Below are 19,493 nucleotides of genomic sequence, written 5' to 3'. Positions count from 1 at the left end.
CGACGCAGGCCTGTTCCATACCAGGATAACCAACAGCGAACAATCCCGACCATCAGATCTGACAACTGACGACCTCTGAAATCAATGACCTGACCAACTCCACAAGGCCTCAGCCACATCCTGAGGTGAAAACCAAGTACTCACCCAATAAATCCACTATGCATCCTACCGCATCAGCAGACTCAACCCAGACTGAAGGCCGACACCATCCAAAGCCATCATTGAGGCAATGGGTATGGCTCGTGGGAACAGCCAGCTGTATTTCAAAACTGCATTTATCCCAGTGGTGAGCTTATATTCTTGAGACCCCAATGCATCCAACCTAGCTAGCAGGGAGGAGGAGGTAGGTGATCACACTGCAGGGAACCCCAAGGACAGATAACCTGACCATGAGTTTCTGTGATCAAAATTCTGTTGTTTAGTTCTAACAGTGTTTCACCTGTATTTGATTTAATAATGTACTGCAGTCTATATAATCGATAGTGTCAATTTCACTGTTTGTTGTATTTGTCTTTATTTCTTGTAATATATTCATCATTTGTATTTAATAAACACAAAGATTATTTTGCCCGTGAAACATCTGTTTACTGCCTTCTTCATTTCACACTCTCTAATTATGTCAGTGTCAGAACCAGGGATCTAGGGGTGGTTTGAACTGCCTAAAATTCAGCAGATTACTGATCGCAAACCAAAATCCCTACAGCTGTCAGAACTGAATTCAATGCTTATGGGTGGGGTTTTCAGTGCATTGAGAAATGCCACTTTGTGTGCTGATTTTGTGTACTTACTTGCCAAAGACTGCATGGTTCAAGAAGGCAGCTCACCACCAACTTCTCAAGATCAAATCGGGTTGGGCAATAAATGCTCAGCCCATTCAGTGATACCTACATACCCTGAAGTATGTATTCATAATGTAGCATGCTTGGCAGCATTAATTGATCTTTTCAGGCCATAGGAGATTGTTTGCATTCCAACATTATCATCACATCTCCTAAGTGATTTATCTCCTGGTTTTAAGGTGTAGAGCTAAAATTCAAGTTTCATTATGCTTTCATTTACTTTTGATCCTTTTGTTCATGTACATCTGACCATTAGCTCTGCAGGGTATCTCAATTAAGATGTGTATGCACAGGGTGTGCAAATTTGAGTGCAGCTGGAGGCTTTCCAGTATCAAGTGAGGGGTCACTCTGTATTTGAAATGAAAGCAATACAATGTACAATGCCATTTCTGTGACTGGTTGTTATGTCACTTATCACTTACTATATCGAGCCTCAAAAAAAATTAGCTTGACCCTTGGCGCAGGATTAGGTTCAAAGAGATGAAGTAGGATTGCAGAATATGAATAACTAGGTTGTGTGTAACTGTCTGTCAAAGCTACAGTTGTAAAGTGTGTCAAACTGAAACCTATAGTTTCAATGGCCTTTATAAATAGAAGCATGTGGTATGAAAGTGAAGTTTTGCAGAACCTATTTACAACAGTTCAACTTTAACATGACTATGGTTTCCATTTCCAGGTAGTAAAGGAATGTGAAGGTTTGGTAAAAGGTTCAGAGCAGATTTACTAGAACAGTTCCAGGGTTTGGGGTTTGAGAGTAGCTGGGCTTTTCCTCTTAAAGCCATGAAGCATGAAGGGGTTTGATTCAGGTCTATAAAATTGTTGAGAGTTAAAGAGAAACTATTTCCAATAGCTGAAAGACCAATAACAGGACAGCCCAGATTTAACTTCACCTGAGTTAATTAGCAAAGGAGCCAAGGCAACTTGATGGATAAACCTTAACTCAAAGAGTAAGATTTATAAAGCACTTTCTCCTTGATATTGAGAGGGAAATAGGTTTAAATTAGTGTTCAAAAGGAAATTAGAGAAATACGTAGAGAAAAAAAAGGAGAATAAGCGGGGTGTGTGGGCAGGTACTGTGGTGAGGTTGACTATGTATTTATTCAAAAGAACTGGTACAGGCTCGACAAGCTGAATGGCTTCCTTCTGTTCAGCACCATAGGACCCAACACACATCGCAAAGTCAGTCAACAGAAATTGTTAATGAGTGGAGAGAAGGGAAAATACAGGACCCAGAAACAGGAGAATCTCTGGGATTACTCTCCCCATCTATGAAGTTTGTGATTTGATTGAAAGCACTTCGCTGTATTTGTGAATAACCTTGCTCTATGGGTATTAATGATCTACTTCTTAATGTAATGGTTGATCAGTTTCATGCCTTCTCTTTTTTGCATGAGAAAGTTAACCTACCCAACCAAATTTGCACTTAAAACTCATTGAGTAGTTTCTCAGAGTCTAATTAAGTATTTCACAACTGACAACCACTGTCTAATCAGCTGAAGAGCCGCTTTATGATATGCATTTTACTTTCATTTTGCGGTCTCCTTTTCTTTGGATCACACGGTGGCTGTAATGAGGAGATGTCAGGAACGAAGCAATTATGTTACGCAAGGAGTCCAAGTAAATACTATTTATAGGATCTGCAGCATTTGCAAAGCTTCAACAATTTGCACATTGGATGATATTGCTTCACCATTGAATATATGACTGAAGAATGTGATTCAGTTATCAACTCAAGGATCAAGCCTGGATCAAGGATCAGTGTGGGAGAGATACACACTTTGTTATCTTGGATTCTCCAGCATCTGTAGTTCCCATTATCTTTGGTATCCTGGGCATGTCTTTTCCACCACTATTTTAAACTAATAGAATTATGGTAACTGACCCCAAAGTGTCCCCCTATTGACACGTGCCCTGTCTTATTTCCCAACAGTAGATCAAGTTTTGCACCTTCTCTAGCAGGTACTTCCTTATACTGAATCAGAACATTTTTCTTGTACGCACTTAATAAATTCCTCTCCATCCATTAACTCTATGGCAGTCCCATTCTATGTGCAGAAAGTTAAAATCCCCTACCATAACTACCCTATTCTTCTCACAGGTAACTGGGATCTCCTGATAAATTTGTTTTATCAATTTCCCACTGATCATTCAGGGGTCTATAGCACAATCCCAATAAGATGATCATCCCTTTCTTATTTCTTAGCTCCACCCAAATAACTTCCCTGGACGTATTCCCAGGAATATCCTCCCCAAATACAGCTGTTGCTGGCGACCAAGGTTACCTCAGAGTACAATGGGCCAATGGGCCAAGGAGTTCAGATGGAGTTTAACTTAGATAAATGGGAGCTGCTACATTTTGGAAAAGCAAATCAGGGCAGGACATATACAGGACTTATACACTTCATGGTAAAGTTCTGGGGAGTATTGCTGTACAAAGAGACCTTGGAATGCAGTTTCATAGTTCTTTGGAAGTGAGGTCTCAGGTAGACAGGCTAGTGAAGAAGGCATTTGGTATGCCATTGGTCAGTGCATTGAGTATAGGAGCTGGAAGGCCATGTTGTGGCTGTACAGGACATTGATTAGGCCACTTTTGGAATAGTGCATGCAATCCTGGTCTTGCTGCTAAGGGAGGGATGTTGTGAGACCAGAAAGGGTTCAGAAATGTTTTAGAAGCATGTAGCCAGGGTTGGAGGGTTTGAGCTATAGGGAGAGGCTGAATAGACTGGGACTATTTTCCCTTGAGCATCAGAGGCTGAGGAGTGACCTTATAGAGGCTTATAAAATTATGAGAGGCATGGATAAGGTGAATAGACAAGGTTTTTTTCCCTGGGTTGGGGCAGTACAAAACTAGACGGCAGAGGTTAAAGGTGAGTGGAGAAAGACTCAAAAGGGACCTATAGGGCATCATTTTCACACAGAGGGTGGTGCGTGTATGGAATAAGCTGCCAGATGTAGTGGTGGAGGCTGATACAATTCCAACATTTAAAAGGCATCTGGATGGGTATATGAATAGGAAGGGTTTAGAGGGATGTGGGCCAAATGCTGGAAAACGGAACTAGATTTAGTTAAGATATCTGATTGGCATTGATGAGTCAGATTTGAAGGATCTATTTACACACTGTATAGCTCTATATCAATGGTTTGGACAAGAATGTAGGCGATCTGATTCGTAAGTCTGCGGTTGACACAAAGATTATGAGAGATGCAGGTAATCAGGCAGATTGCCAGAACAGGATAGAGATATCGTAGAGGCTTGGGTGGTGAAATGGTAGGTGGAATTTAATCCAGACAAATGTGCGATGATGCATTTTGGAATGTCAAATGCAGGAGGGAAGTATACAGTAAGTGGCAGAACCCTTAGAAGATTTAACGCACTGAGGAACCTAAGCATACAAGGCCCACATTTCCTTGAAAGTGGCAACACTTTCAAGTGGATAAGGTGGTCAAGAAGGCATATGGCATGCTTGCCTTCATCAGTTGGGACATACAGTATAAAAATTGGCAAGTTATGTTGCAGCTGTACAGACCTTTAGTTAAACCAAATTTGAAATATTTCGCACAGTTCTGGTTGCTGCACTACCAGAGGATGTGGAAGCTTTAGAGAGGCGACAGAAAAGGTTCACCAGGACGTTGCCTGGGTAGGATGATATTAGTTATGAGAAGAGATTAGATAAACTTGGTTTGTTTTTACTTAAAGATTGGATGCTGAAGTGTGACCTGATAAGTTACAAAATTATTAGAGTCTTTTTCTCCAAGGTAGAAATGTCAATTCCTAAGGGACATAGGTTTAAGGTAAAAGCAGGCAAGTTTAAATGAGATACAAGTAGTAAGTTTTTTTACACAGAGGCTGGTAATTGCCTGGAATTAGCTGCCAGAAGAGGTGATAGAGGCAGTAAAATTGCAGTGATGCACAGATACATGAATAGGCAGGGAATAGAGGAATACAGACCAGGTAGAGACAAAAGGTTTTTAGTTTGAAAAGGCATCATGTGTCAGCGCAGTCTTAGTGGGCTGAAGGGCCTGATCTTGTACTGTGCTGCACTGTTCTTTGTTCTTCAGCTAAACTGTCCTCCAAAATCAGCCACATGCCTAGTCAAGCTGTTCCCATCTAGTTACAGCACTGGTATCTCCCCCAAAAAGAGGAATTTACCCAGTTATGTCTTATCCGTAAAGAAGAGGACAAATCCACTCCAGCCATCTATTGCCCACTTAGTCTGTTCTGACTGACCAACAATGCTATGCAATATGTCAAAGGCAATGCCATCAAGTCACACTTGTTCAGCAATAATCAGCTCACTAAGGCTCAGTTTTCATTCCAACAAAGCTACTTAATGACAAACTTGATTTCTGACAGGATTCAAAACCCTGAATTTCAGAGTGAGATGAGTAATTCAGCATTTCACCAAGTGGGCACTTAGGAACCCGAGCAAAACTGGAGTCAACAGGAATTAGGGAGGAAAACATTCCCCTGGCTAGGAGCATATCTAGCACAATCATATCATAGTTGTCGCAGCACAACCATCTCAGTCCCAAGGTATAGCTGTGGGGGCTCATCAAGATATTGTCCTGATCTCCATCAACTTCAAGATAATAAAATGTGAGGCTGGATGAACACAGCAGGCCAAGCAGCATCTCAGGAGCACAAAAGCTGACGTTTCGGGCCTAGACCCTTCATCAGAGAGGGGGATGGGGTGAGGGAACTGGAATAAATAGGGAGAGAGGGGGAGGCGGACTGAAGATGGAGAGAAAAGAAGATAGGTGGAGAGGAGAGTATAGGTGGGGAGGTAGGGAGGGGATAGGTCAGTCCAGGGAAGACGGACAGGTCAAGGAGGCAGGATGAGGTGGTAGGTAGGAAATGGAGGTGTGGCTTGAGGTGGGAGGAAGGGATGGGGGAGAGGACGAACAGGTTAGGGAGGCAGAGACAGGCTGGGCTGGTTTTGCGATGCGGTGGGGGAAGGGGAGATTTTGAAGCTGGTGAAGTCCACATTGCTACCATTGGGCTGCAGGGTTCCCAAGCGGAATATGAGGTTCAGTTACTGCAACCTTCGGGTGGCATCATTGTGGCACTGCAGGAGGCCCATGATGGACATGTCGTCTGAGGAACGGGCGGGGGAGTTAAAATGGTTCGCGACTGGGAGGTGCAGTTGTTTATTGCGAACCGAGTGGAGGTGTTCTGCAAAGCGATCCCCAAGCCTCCGCTCGGTTTCCCCAATGTAGAGAAAGCCACACCAGGTACAATGGATACAGTATACCACATTGGCAGATGTGCAGGTGAACATCTGCTTGATATGGAAGGCAATCTTGGGGCCTGGGATGGGAGTGAGGGAGGAGGTGTGGGGGCAAGTGTAGCTCTTCCTGCGGTTGCAGGGGATGGTGCCGGGTGTGGTGGGGTTGGAGGGGAGTGTGGAGCGAACAAGGGAGTCTCTCCGGAAGGCAGACAAGGGTGGGGATGGAAAAATAGCTTGGGTGGTGGGGTCGGATTGTAGATGGCGGAAGTGTCGGAGGATGATGCGTTGTATCTGGATGTTGGTGGGGTGGTGGGTGAGAATGAGGGGCGTCCTCTTTGGGCGGTTGTGGCGGGGGCAGGGCGTGAGGGATGTGTTGCGGGAAATGCGGGAGACGCGATCAAGGGCGTTCTCGACCAGTGTGGGGAGAAAGCTGCCATCCTTGAAGAACTTGGACATCTGGGATGTGCGGGAGTGGGAGCAGATGCGGTGGAGGCAGAGGAATTGGGAATAGGGGATGGAATTTTTGCAGGAGGGTGGGTGGGAGGAGGTGTATTCTATGTAGCTGTGGGAGTCGGTGGGTTTGAAATGGACATCAGTTACAAGCTGGTTGCCTGAGATGGAGATTGAGAGGTCCAGGAAGGTGAGGGATGTGTTGGAGATTGCCCAGGTGAACTTGAGGTTGGGGTGGAAGGTGTTGGTGAAGTGCTTGAACTGGTTGAGCTCCTCTGGGGAGCAAGAGGCGGCGCCGATACAGTCATCAATGTAGTGGAGGAAGAGGTGGGGTTTGGGGCCTGTGTAGGTGCGGAAGAGGGACTGTTCCACGTAACCTACAAAGAGGCAGGCATAGCTGGGGCCATCTGCATGAGGAATACAGGTGTATAGGGACTGGACGTCCATGGTGAAAATGACGTGTTGGGGGCCAGGGAATTGGAAGTTCTGGAGGAGGTGGAGGGCGTGGGTGGTGTCTCAGACGTAGGTAGGGAGTTCCTGGACCAAAGGGGAGAAAATCCGACCCCACCACCCAAGACATTTTTCCATCCCCACCCTTGTCTGCCTTCCGGAGAGACCACTCTCTCCGTGACTCCCTCGTTCGCTTCACACTCCCCTCCAACCCCACCACACCCCGGCACCTTCCCCTGCAACTGCAGGAAGTGCTACACTTGCCCCCACACCTCCTCCCTCACCCCCATCCCAGGCCCCAAGATGACTTTCCATATTAAGCAGAAGTTCATCTGCACATCTGCCAATGTGGTATACTGTATCCATTATACCCAGTGAGGCTTCCTCTACATTGGGGAAACCAAGCGGAGGCTTGGGGACCACTTTGCAGAACACCTCCGCTCAGTTCACAATAAACACCTGCACCTCCCAGTCGCGAACCATTTTAACTCCCCCTCCCATTCTTTAGATGACATGTCCATCATGGGCTTCCTGCAGTGCCACAATGATGCCACCCGAAGGTTGCAGGAGCAGCAACTCATATTCCACTTGGGAACCCTGCAGCCCAATGGTGTCAATGTGGACTTCACAGCTTCAAAATCTCCCCTTCCCCCACCACATCCCAAAACCAGCCCAGTTCGTCCCCTCCCCCCACTGCATCCCAAAACCAGCCCAGTTCGTCCCCTCCCCCCACTGCATCACACAACCAGCCCAGCATGTCTCTGCTTCCCTAACCTGTTCTTCCTCTCACCCATCCCTTCCTCCCACCTCGAGCCACACCTCCATTTCCTACCTACTAACCTCATCCCACCTCCTTGACCTGTCCGTCTTCCCTGGACTGACCTATCCCCTCCCTACCTCCCCACCTATACTCTCCTCTCCACCTATCTTCTTTTCTCTCCATCTTCGGTCCGCCTCCCCGTCTCTCCCTATTTATTCCAGAACCCTCACCCCATCCTCCTCTCTGATGAAGGGTCTATGCCCGAAACGTCAGCTTTTGTGCTCCTGAGATGCTGCTTGGCCTGCTGTGTTCATCCAGCTTCACACTTTGTTATCTTGGATTCTCCAGCATCTGCAGTTCCCATTATCTCCAACAACTTCAGCTGCTTTAACAATGACCTTTCCTCCATCACAAGGATGTTCACTGATGACTGCACAGTATTCAGTCCCATTCACAAATCCCTTTCTAATGAAGCAGTCCATGACAATATGCAGAAAGACCAAGGCAATATTTATGCGTGACCTGATATGTGGCTAGTAGTAGTCAAAGAAAAAGTGTCGGACAATATCCATCTCCACAAAAGAGAATCTTACTATCTCTCATTGACATTGAATGACATTACTATCACTGAAACACCCACCATCAACACGCTGCATGCTATCAGTGACCAGAAACTTAACTGGGCCTGCTATATAAATGCTCTGGCTACAGAGAAGGTCAGAGACTGGCAATTCTATGATGAGTAATCACTGCCTGACTACTCAAAACCTGTCCATGGTCTGGCAGTCAGGAGTTTAATGGAATGCTTTCATTTGTCTGGCTGACTGCAGTTCCAACAACACTCAAGAAGCTCAACATTATCTAGGAAAAAGCAAATCTCTTCATGGATAATCCATCAACTATCAATGCAGTGATGGCAGTGTACCGTGTATGAGTTGCACTGCAGCAACTTGACAAGTCTTCTTCAACAGCACCATCCAAACCTATCACCTCTAACAGCTAGAAAAACAAGGGATGCAGGTTAATGGGAATGTCACCTCAAAAACCCTAATCATCAAGCACAAAAATATGATTTGGAGCTAAAATAAAAACAGAGCACTGTGGATGTTGGAGAACTGAAATTAAAATAGAAAGTTATAATGAAATTCAGCAGATCTGACAGAATCTAAGGAGATAGAGACAGAGTTAATGTTTCAAGTTATGAAGAAGTTATAATAGACTTAGGGGAGGCGATGGCCTAGTGGTATTATTGCTGGACTGTTCATACAGAGACCCAGATAATGTTCTGGGGACCCAGGTTTGAATCCCACCACGGCAAATGGTGAAATCTGAATTCAATAAATATCTGGAATTTAGAATCTAACAATGACTGTGAATCAGATATCAGAGAAAATTCCATCTGGTTCAGTAATGTCCTTTAGGGAAAGAAATTGCCATGTTTACCTGGTCTGGCCTACATGTAACTCCAGACCCACAGCAATGTGGTTGATTCTTAACTGCCCTCTGGGTAATTAGGGATGGATAATAAATGCTGCCTGGCCAGTGGTGCCCCTCATTCTGTGAATGATTAAAGGAAAAAGAAAATTACTGTTTGCCAGAATTGCTGAGTGTCTACCGCACTTATTGTTTTTATTTGAAATTATTTTGTGTTCCTTTGCTGTCACCGGATCAAATCCCAGAACACCCTTCCTAACAGCATTGATGTGCACCTACATTAGACGGACGGCAGAAGTTCCAGTCCATAACTGTCTTAGTGGTAAGTAGGAAAGGGAAATAAATGCTGACTTTACCTCAGATCCCATGAATTAATAAAAAGAGAGAAAAATAACAATCCTCCCAGCTTCTTTTACTGGTGACTGAAGGGCAAAGGGTACTGTATCATGATTCCCACCAGGACTCAGGGACATGAGACAGTTGGTGTGCCTAAGTAATATATTCACTCAAACAGACACAGAGAAACTCTGCAGGCCTGGCAGCTTCTGTGGAGACAGAAACAGAATTAACGTTTCAAGTCTGGTATAACTTGTCTTTTAAATGGATTACATCCACTCTCTGAAATATTAGGCAGTTCCTTCTGCCGGGGGCATGCTGCATTACTTTACAATAATGAGGAAGTTGCCTTTACTCCCATTGGTATGTTGAAGAAATCTCTACGTGGCTGGATGAATCAGAAATAGCCTTGAGTGACAACTCCAGTTGCATCTCAAGCTTGACAAGGGAACGAAAATCACAACACAATGAAATCAGTTCAGATTTTCCTGGCAATTCTACCAAACTGAGATAGCCAAGTATTGTAGCTATGGATTTTTCAAAGGAAACTGAGTGGGGAGAGCCTCCCTGCCTCATTCAATTTTATTTATGCCAGTCATAGACATAGGTATCCATAGGAAGTCCACACTAGTGAGGGAGAGGCCAGTTCAAGGATCACCATCACCATCTCCCCAGTGACCCCCACCCCCCCCCCCCCCCCGCCCCCCCCAACCCCCTGTGTCTTTTCTTTGAAGCTGGGAACTTCCAGTGCTGAGTACTCCCGGATACACGGAACACTGATTTCTCCTTATCAGACTAATGAATAACTCAATTGTACTATGTCTGAAGTCCAAATCTCTGGTCTAGTAGATTCATTGTCCAAAGTTTTAAAATCCATTGTATCTACCTGGAATTCTTACTAACTAGTCTTTTCAATATCCATTATCCACAACTTTTGCACATCTTATCAAAACAGAAGAAATTGGCATCAACATTTGTTGGCACTTGTTCGAACTTGAGTAAAGATATTTTTCAAGGATTGCATAGTTCTTTGACCAGTTTCCCATGCCCCAATGACTTACACAATCCTGCAGTCTTGAATCACAATATTCAGCAGGGAGAACATAATTTTAAAAGAATTTTGAATGTGTTCTGTTACATATACCTAGATAGATGGTGGTGGTAGTTGGAGGTCAGTAATCTCAGCTCCAGGATCTCTCTGTGAGAGTTCCTTAGGGTACTGTTCTAGGCCTAACCATCTTCAACTGCTTCATCAATGGTCTTCCCTCCACCATAAAATCAAAAGTGGGGATGTTTGATGATGACTTTAGTGTTCAGCCCCATTCTGACTCCTCAGATATTGAAGCTTACATGCAGAGATAGCAAGAACTGTCAATACCGGAGTCAGAGATAACACAGTGTGGATCTTGAAGAACACAGCAGGCCACACAGGAAGCAGGAAGGCTGACATTTAGGGTCAGGACCCTTCTTCAGAAAAGCTTATAAGTAGTTAAGTGTTTAACCTTTAGACTTTAGCTGATAAGTGTCAAACAATAATCATATAATTGTCAGGCAATGACTCTCTCCATCTCCCCTTGAAATTGAACACATTACCATCAGTGAAACACCATTATCAACATCCTGAGGATTACCAGTGACCAGAAACTGAACTGGACCAGCAAAATAAATAGTGACTACAAGAACAAGTTAAAAGCTGTGAATTCTGTGTTGAGTGATTCACGTCCTAATGACCCAGAGCCTGTTCACAGTGTACAAGGCACGTTAGGAATGAAATAGAATACTTTCCATTTACCTCGATAAGTACACCTTCAAAAGGTTCAAGAAGCTTAACACCAGCCAGGGCAAAGCATCCTGCTTGATTGGCACCAAATCCATAAACATTCACTCCCTCAGCCACTGATGCTCAGTAATAACAATGTATACCATCTACAATATGTACTACAGAAATTCACCAAAGCTCCTTAGATAGCACCTTCCAAATATACAGAGAAGGATGAAGGCAGCAGAGGCCTTGGAATACCACTACCTATAGTTTCCCCTCCAAACCATATACCATCCTGACATGGAAACGTATTTGCACTCCTCATCTATCTGTGCGTTACATGAACTGCAGCAGTTCAAGGAGGGGCCTTACATTTGCCTCCTCAAGGACAGTTAAGGATGGGAACCAAATGCTAGCCTGACTAAGCTCACCCACATTCTGTGCATTACTCTGTGTTACACATTGAAGATGTGGCAAGTTTAGCTAATTGAAGCAGATGCTGGTGTTGCAACAAAAAGTTACGGACCCTAAGTTTCTGCAGAATGTCCTCAGTCTTAATATAAGACCAGCACAAGTGCCTGAGAATTACTTCAGAGCCATATTCACTGTACCCGTTGTGGCTTCCTCTACATTGGGGAAACCAAGCGGAGGCTTGGGGACCACTTTGCAGAACACCTACGTTCAGTTCCTGCTAAACAACTGCACCTCCCAGTCGTGAGCCATTTCAACTCCCCCTCGCTTTCCTTAGATGACATGTCCATCCTGGGCCTCCTGCAGTGCCACAACGATGCCACCCAAAGGTTGCAGGAACAGCATCTCATATTCCGCTTAGGAACCCTGCAGCCCAATGGTATTAATGTGGACTTCACAAGCTTCAAAATCTCCCCTTCCCCCACTGCATCCCAAAACCAGCCCAGCTCGTCTCCGCCTCCCTAACCTGTTCTTCCTCTCACCTATCCCCTCCTCCCACCTCAAGCCGCACCTCCATCTCCTACCTTTTAACCTCATCCCACCCCCTTGACCTGTCTGTCCTCCCCGGACTGACCTATCCCCTCCCTACCTCCCCACCTACACTCACCTCTACAGGCTCCATCCCTGCCCCTTTAACTTGTCTATCTCCTCTCCACCTATCTTCTCCTCTATCCATCTTCAAACCGCCTCCCCCTCTCTCCCTATTTATTTCAGAATCCCCATCTCCCTTTTCTGTTGAAGGGTCTAGGCCCAAAACGTCAGCTTTTGTGCTCCTAAGATGCTGCTTGGCCTGCTGTGTTCATCCAGCTCCATGATTTGTTATCTCGGATTCTCCAGCATCTGCAGTTCTTATTATCTCTGATTCAATTTTCACTGGACTCTGGTCTGGCTCAGTTTCCTAAAGCCTTGAATTGGTTGAGCCTTTACTTCGGAAGGATTTGTGATTGCAAGGGGAGGGTACTTGCTTGGAGCTTTCTGGTCACTGGCCCGCGAGCTTTTAAACGATCCTTTACATTGTGTAAGACAGATCAGCCCGACAGCTGGTGCAAATGAAGGCAAACAATTTCAGCCCAGGCTTGGTGAATATTCAGAAAAAAATCTTTTCATAAAAACAGCCTTTGTCTGAAAGAAAATAATTGATGGGACACTTTCAAAAACTAAGTTTCTGTGACTCAAGCTATAACTGATGACAACACAATCAAGGATATTCCAAACTACAATTAGTCACCGCGGGATCATATTTTACCTGGGAATAATGGAATTTATATCACTGTAAAGAACACTTATTTGGACAGATCGTTGAATCCAAACCAGACGAGTTATTGATTGCAATTTTAACCTCAAAACGTCAGTCAGTTTGGGTCATTTGGGAGGTGAAAGTATTGAAAAATTGCATCCTGACCCAAAAAACCTGCAGTTCCAGTTATACCAGCAGGAGAAGGTTGCGGGGGGGGGGGGGGGGGGGGCGTGGTGGTCGCAGTGGGTGGTGGGGGAGGACTTGGGATGTGGGCAGCAGGAAACTAACCGGCTTGGAGGAGTCGGGTGTGCATTTTAGAGACAGTAAGAACACCCAAGCTGGAGTCTGAGATAACACAGTGTGGAGCTGGAGGAGCACAGCAGGCCAGGAAACATCAGAGGAGCAGGAAAGTTGATATTTTGGGTCGATTCTGAAGAAGGGCTCCAAACCGAAATACCAACTTTCCTGCTCCTCAGAGGTTGCCTGGCCTGCAGTGTTCCTCCAGCTCTACACTGGGTTTGCATTTTAAACATGATAATGAGGCTACAATGTGCATTATTACTTAACAAGTGAAACAATGCAGCAGTCAGACAGGTATCTTGTATGGGAAGCCTTAGAAGTTAACATCAGAAGGTGGCAGTAATAATTGGAACTGCAGATGCTGGAGAATCCAAGATATCACAGTGTGGAGCTGGATGAACGCAGCAGGCCAAGCAGCATCTCAGGGCACAAAAGCTGACATTTCGGGCCTAGACCCTTCCTCTGATGAAGGGTCCAGGCCCGAAACATCAGCTTTTGTGCTCCTGAGATGCTGCCTGGCCTGCTGTGTTCATCCAGCTCCACACTTTGTTATGTTAGAAGGTGGCAGCCTTGTCACTGACCTGCTGGATCTAAGTGCTCTCCTGGGTAACCTCTGGTGATTACACATCATACCCCCTCCTGAGCCTTCTAAGATCCCCCTAGCCTACCCTTTATAGTTTCTGACTATTCCAGAAGCCACCTAATGATCCCAACCCTCTTGGAAGCACTGATCAGCTACTCAGACTCCAATTCCATTCCCAAATCCTCCAACCCTCACTGAGGTGTCCAACCACCACTCTCTTCCTAACTAGGCTCCCTTCCTGCCCCTACCTTACCTGGCCAAATTCATGCAGCATACCTTAATGACTACCACCTAATAGCCTCGACTTCAATAATCATGAAGTGTATTGAGAGGCTGGTCATGGCCCACATCAACTCCAGTCTCCCAGCCTGCTTCGATCCCTTACAGTTTGCCTACCAACATAACAAATCCACAGGGGATGCCATATCCCTAGCTCTGCACTCATCCCTGGAACATCTGGACAACAAAGGCTTCTATGGCAGATTCCTGCTCATTGACTGCAGCTCCTTTAACACCATTATTCCCTCCAGTCCAATCTCAAAACTCTGACCTTGGTCTCGTTGCAGTGGGCAGCAGCTGGATCCTCAGCTTTCTGACCCACAGACTGCAATTAGTGAGGATAGGTAACTGCACCTCCTCCACAATAATACTCAACACTGGAGACCCTAAAGGATGTGCCCTCAGCCCCCTACTGTACTCCCCGTTTACCCACGACTGTGTTGTCAAATTCAAAATGAATGCCATCTACAAGTTCACTGATGACAGCACTGTTGTGGGCTGGATATTTGACAATGACAAGTCAAAATATAGAAGGGAGATAGAGGGCTTGGTGATGTGGTGCAATGAAAACAAAACAATCTGTCTCTCAACATCAGCAAAGAACTGATCATCGACTTCAGAACAAAAGGAGAACACGTCCCCATCTACATCAATGGAACAGAGATGGAGAGAATGAAGAGCATTAAGTTCCTTGGAGTGATGATAAATGACAACATGTCCTAGACTTCTGATGTAAATACGACAGTCAAGAAGGCACAACAACATCTCTTCTTCTTTTTAAAATTTGGCATGACCATAAGGTACCTCACTAACTTCTACAGATGCACCACTGAAAGCATACTTGCTGGATGGATAATGGCCTGATATAGCAATTGCTCTGCCCAGGACCATTAGAAACTACAGGACGTTGTGTGCACATCCCAGACCATCACAGAAGCCAACCTTCCTTCCATGGACTCTATTTACACGGCTCACTGCCATGGAAGGGTGGCCAACATCATCAAAGACCCATCACACCCTGGTAATGGTCTCCTACAACCTCTTCTGTCAGGCAGAAAGTACAGAAACCTGAGCACACGCACCAGCAGGTTCAGGAACAGCTCCTCTCCAGCCATTATCAGACTGTTGAAAGGGTTCTAGCCTTAAATAATGTAACTTACAATGTAACCTGTATGCCTCTAAGTCTTTTTGTTCCGTACATCCTTTGCTTACTGTGATCTGTACCACTCAGAAACAAAGCTTTTCATTGTACTTCGCTACATGTGACAATAAATCAAATCAAATCAAATCATAGCCAATCTCTGTCACACACCGGGTGTCCTCATAGACCTCTGCTCATCCACTCTGAAGTCTTTGAATCCCCAGTCCTGACCTCACCACTGACATGTCTAATAACCATAATTTCTAGTTATAGACCCCCCTCCTCAGGACTACCCACCCCCATCCTTTGTTCCTTTCTGAGGTTTTCCCTGGGTTACTACTCACCTCTGTTTGGACTCCCCAATTCCTTCCCTTTCCACAAGAGACCTCCTAAGAACCTTTGCCACCCAACACACAAGACCCCTCCTCAGTACAAGTTATTCTATTCTCCACTTCTCACTCCAATCTCAACCCACCGTCTGAGGGCAGGATTTGCTACGTCCTTCTTTGAACCTGTTAATCAGTCTATGGGTGAGGAGTCAGTTAATGACCAGTACATCCTACTGGGCATGTATGTGTGCATGTATATATGCTGAGGGTAGGGAAGACTCAAATTTTGGCTTCCACCTACGTCTTTGGCTCCTCTCCTTATAGAGTCATAGAGTTGTACAGCAAAGAAACAGATCCTTCAGTGCAACTCGTCCATGCCGGCCAGATACCTTAATTTAGTCCCACTGGGGACTTCTCTAAGTTAAAATCCATCCCAATGACCTTCATATTACCGAAGGTGAAAATTACTGAATGGTCTGCCGATGATGGACTGCAGAGGTGCACAGATGTTTGAACTTGGCTGGAGCCAATGCATAGGATCTGAAAAGTATGCAAGATGTCTTGTCTGAGCATCAGTGCTACCACACTCACCCCCAGCAGATATGTTTAAGGTGCCGCCTGACTCACAGTTGAAGACTCTGCGCACTGCGGCCGGTACTGAGGTACATATGGCGCAGAATGCATGTCCCCCTCTAGGGGGCGATCCCTGTGTCCCACAGTCTGAGCCTGGGGTCTTTGGAGTGTCTCACATGGCTCACACTCTCCTGGTGGTCCTGGTGCTGTCTGTGGGAGTGCTGGGGAAGGGGAGGAGCCACAAACTGTTGCCGTTCATTGTGCTGCAGCCCTTTAAAGGTACTGCACCCCGCAGCTGTCTGATTGCAGACTGCCCCTGTGCAACGCTGTGCCAGCCTGAACTAGCGGCTGTTTTAAAATTTATTTGTTTTTAAATCTTTTCCTTAAATAAATTCTTCCTAGCCTGTGCTTATTAAAATGAACACTTTAGGCAAAATCAAATCCAGCCCAAAAGCTACGTAGAGAGATTGTCTAAGAGGCGGTACATTGAAGTAATATCGTTAGAAGTACGAATAGACAGTTCATTCCAATTCACTTAGAATCTGAAAGGCAGCAACAAACTCCCATTTTAACATCATCACAGTCCTTCCATCAAAATTAGCTCTCATGGCTAATTCGTGAAGAACTTTTGTGGTCTATTTTTGGTGCGTGAAATTTTGGCTGGAAAAGCCAACAAAAGCTTTTTAAAAAGCCATGATCAGATCATGTCCGTTGCAACGGTTGCTTGTGTCTTTCCTGTTGCAAACACGTTGTTCAGTGCAACATGTAAAAATACTGGATAAACACTAGCTCATGTTACAATTGCCAAAAATAGACGCCAACACTTCTTTTATCTATTATTTTCGGAGCTTCTAGGTTTTGGTGTACCTCTTCAGCTCTGGCCTGCATTCCCGAGCATATCCTAAATGTATGTTTCGAGCAATGTTTTAACAGTCAAAGCTTCATATAGGAAATAATGTTTTAATTTCTGCTTAAGGCCAGTGCACACTCTCCTAAAAGTCTAGATCAACTTGCATGGTTGCGCTCGTCCAGAGCACGGTCTATTACAGACAAACATTTAGACTCACCAGAAATTGAGCCGCCCAGCTGTTATATGTGCTGACAGTCGTTTCAAGTCTGTCAGAACTAAGTGCTTAAATTATTTGGAGAGTAACAAAACATCGGTCCAGCCGTAGTTTGTTCAATCGCTGGGAAGTCACAGCTGGGCTCGGTTTATAGCTTGCTCCAGCGATTTCAAAGATTAAAATTGCAATATTCTTTCAAGATTTTATATTGCAACCAAATATTTTGCTTTGTTGACTAGATCTCTTAAAGTCACTTACCACCTACGTGCAGTTCCTTAACAGTTGGGTGCAAATGCAGTCGAGCCCAGCTCTCCGAAGATCATTCACGGGATTGTGTTTGGATTTAGATTGAAGGTCATTGCTAATGCTTCTTTAAACATATCTCTGAACATACCCGCTACCTTCACCCCGTCAGGATAGAAAACTCGTGAAGGTAGAAGCCGGTCGTGAAACACGTATTGTCAGAATAACCGTTTTCATTACTCACAATAGCTACAACCCATATTATGTTTTCTCCCTTCCCCTTCATTCTCCACACCCTTCCCCACCCTCCCCCTGCACCAAACCAAAAACATTTCCACTACCATTTTTGGCAGATCTGTTGGTTGCATAGTTTAAGAATAACATAATAATGGGCCGGATTATTTCATCAAAGGATAGCATGTAATGTCAGAAGAAATTAGAATTGCCTGAAATAGTTCGAGCAATGCCAATAACGATGGAAGTGACTATCGACAATTTTAAGTGCATCTCCAAAGTTAACGACAAAGGAAGAAGACTGCGAATTGTATTATTTCGTTTACAATCTGTTCATTATTCTTTTTCAAAACGTCTAAACTAATCCATGTGTGAAAATGCAATAGACTAATCAAACTTACCATAGAGTAAATTCTGCCACCAGCTCCCAGACACATGCACCCTCCTGAGAAGCAAAAAACAGGAATGCAAATATAACAGAGCTATTAACACAGCGAGATATCACACAATGTCTCCAGCACTTGTCTATCAGACACTTGTCTACGGAAGACAATTAAGCTCGCCACGAAGTTATCGTCATTCATATGTTTTAAGGCACTCGAATTAAATCCAGTTCTGCAGCGCAATTGAATGTAAACCTCTCGGGACACTATCTTTAGTGGCAAGAATAAACACAAGACTCAATAGGTTTTTTTTAAATCATTGAATAAACCGCATACCAATCCAGGCAGATCTGTATATGCTTTGATAGGAAAGGTTTTAGCTTTTAGAAACAGTGCCATATATATTCATTAACACTGTGTCCATTTTAGAGCCAGATCGCAGGCAGGCTATGTAGCAAAGGGCACATGGACATTTCTGCAATGTAAGATTGCCACATTGGACTAGGCTCTCCCCTAGGCATGCAGGGCAAGCACGCACAAGGAGTATTGTATCAGTGATAATGGGAACTGCAGATGCTGGAGAATCCAAGATAACAAAGCGTGGAGCTGGATGAACACAGCAGGCCAAGCAGCATCTTTTATGCTCCCGAGATGCTGCTTGGCCTGCTGTGTTCATCCAGCTCCACATTTTGTTATCACGCACAAGAAGTATGTTTGCTGTAGGACTCTCAACTGAGATTAGAATCAGAACAATTGATGTTTTACATAACACTTGCCCCTGGAATAGTGTGGAATATTGGAAGGTCACACAGTTGGTTAAAAATCTGATAGCCCACAACTTCAACAATGCTTCAATTGCCACTGACAGGGACTAAGAGGCAAAAGCTGGGTCCTTCCTATAGAACATTTACAGAACAGAAGGAGGCAATTCAACCTGTCACCTATGGGCAAGCTATCTGCAAACACTATTCAGATAGTCCGACAAATGCTTACCTAATTCTCTTTTGAAAGTCACAATTAGATCTGCCTTCACTGCCCTCTCAGGCAGTATAATCCTACCCACTTGCTGTGTAAAAAAATCCTCCTCACATCACTTCTGGTTTCTTTGCCATGCACCTCAAGTCAGTGTTAATTGGTTCTTGACATTTCCACAATGGGAACAGTTTCTCTCTATCAATTCTGTCGAGACACCCCATGGATTTGAACACATCTATCAATATATTTCCATGTAAACGAAGTTCCTCAGCCCAGGCACTTTTCTGGTGAAGCTCCCTGAACATGAGCTGCTCAGAATAGGACATAATACTTCAAGTGAGAATAAAACAATTGTTTTATAAAGGCTGTTAGAACTTCTTTGTTTCTGGATTTTGTGCCTCTAATATTAAAACCCTGGACTC

General features: G+C 44.7%; 1 protein-coding gene across 4 annotated transcripts in view; it reads right to left on the bottom strand.

The window, feature by feature from the left end:
* LOC125464139 (complement C1q tumor necrosis factor-related protein 7) overlaps window positions 1-18,450 on the bottom strand; it is a 53,846-nt gene extending 35,396 nt beyond the window's left edge. The window contains exons 1-2 of one of the 4 annotated variants that reach the window (XM_048556477.2): window positions 18,433-18,450; window positions 18,115-18,158 (exon numbers count right to left, since the gene is read on the bottom strand). Coding sequence is in view for 1 of the 4 variants with exons in the window: in XM_048556305.2 (XP_048412262.1) it covers window positions 17,724-17,739 (16 nt within the window). In the remaining 3 variants the exon portion in view is untranslated. Of the gene's footprint in view, window positions 1-17,239; window positions 17,337-17,494; window positions 17,759-18,114; window positions 18,159-18,432 lie in introns of those variants that run through there. The other 3 variants (XM_048556390.2, XM_048556305.2, XM_048556569.2) reach the window with 3 other exon arrangements.
* Window positions 18,451-19,493: the final 1,043 nt, after the last annotated feature.

The sequence above is a fragment of the Stegostoma tigrinum genome, chromosome 1 (assembly GCF_030684315.1).
Source record: "Stegostoma tigrinum isolate sSteTig4 chromosome 1, sSteTig4.hap1, whole genome shotgun sequence".
Classification (NCBI taxonomy): Eukaryota; Metazoa; Chordata; class Chondrichthyes; order Orectolobiformes; family Stegostomatidae; genus Stegostoma; species Stegostoma tigrinum.
The sequence above is the reverse complement of the archived record's forward strand: the minus strand, read 5'-3'. Positions and strand labels throughout refer to the sequence as shown.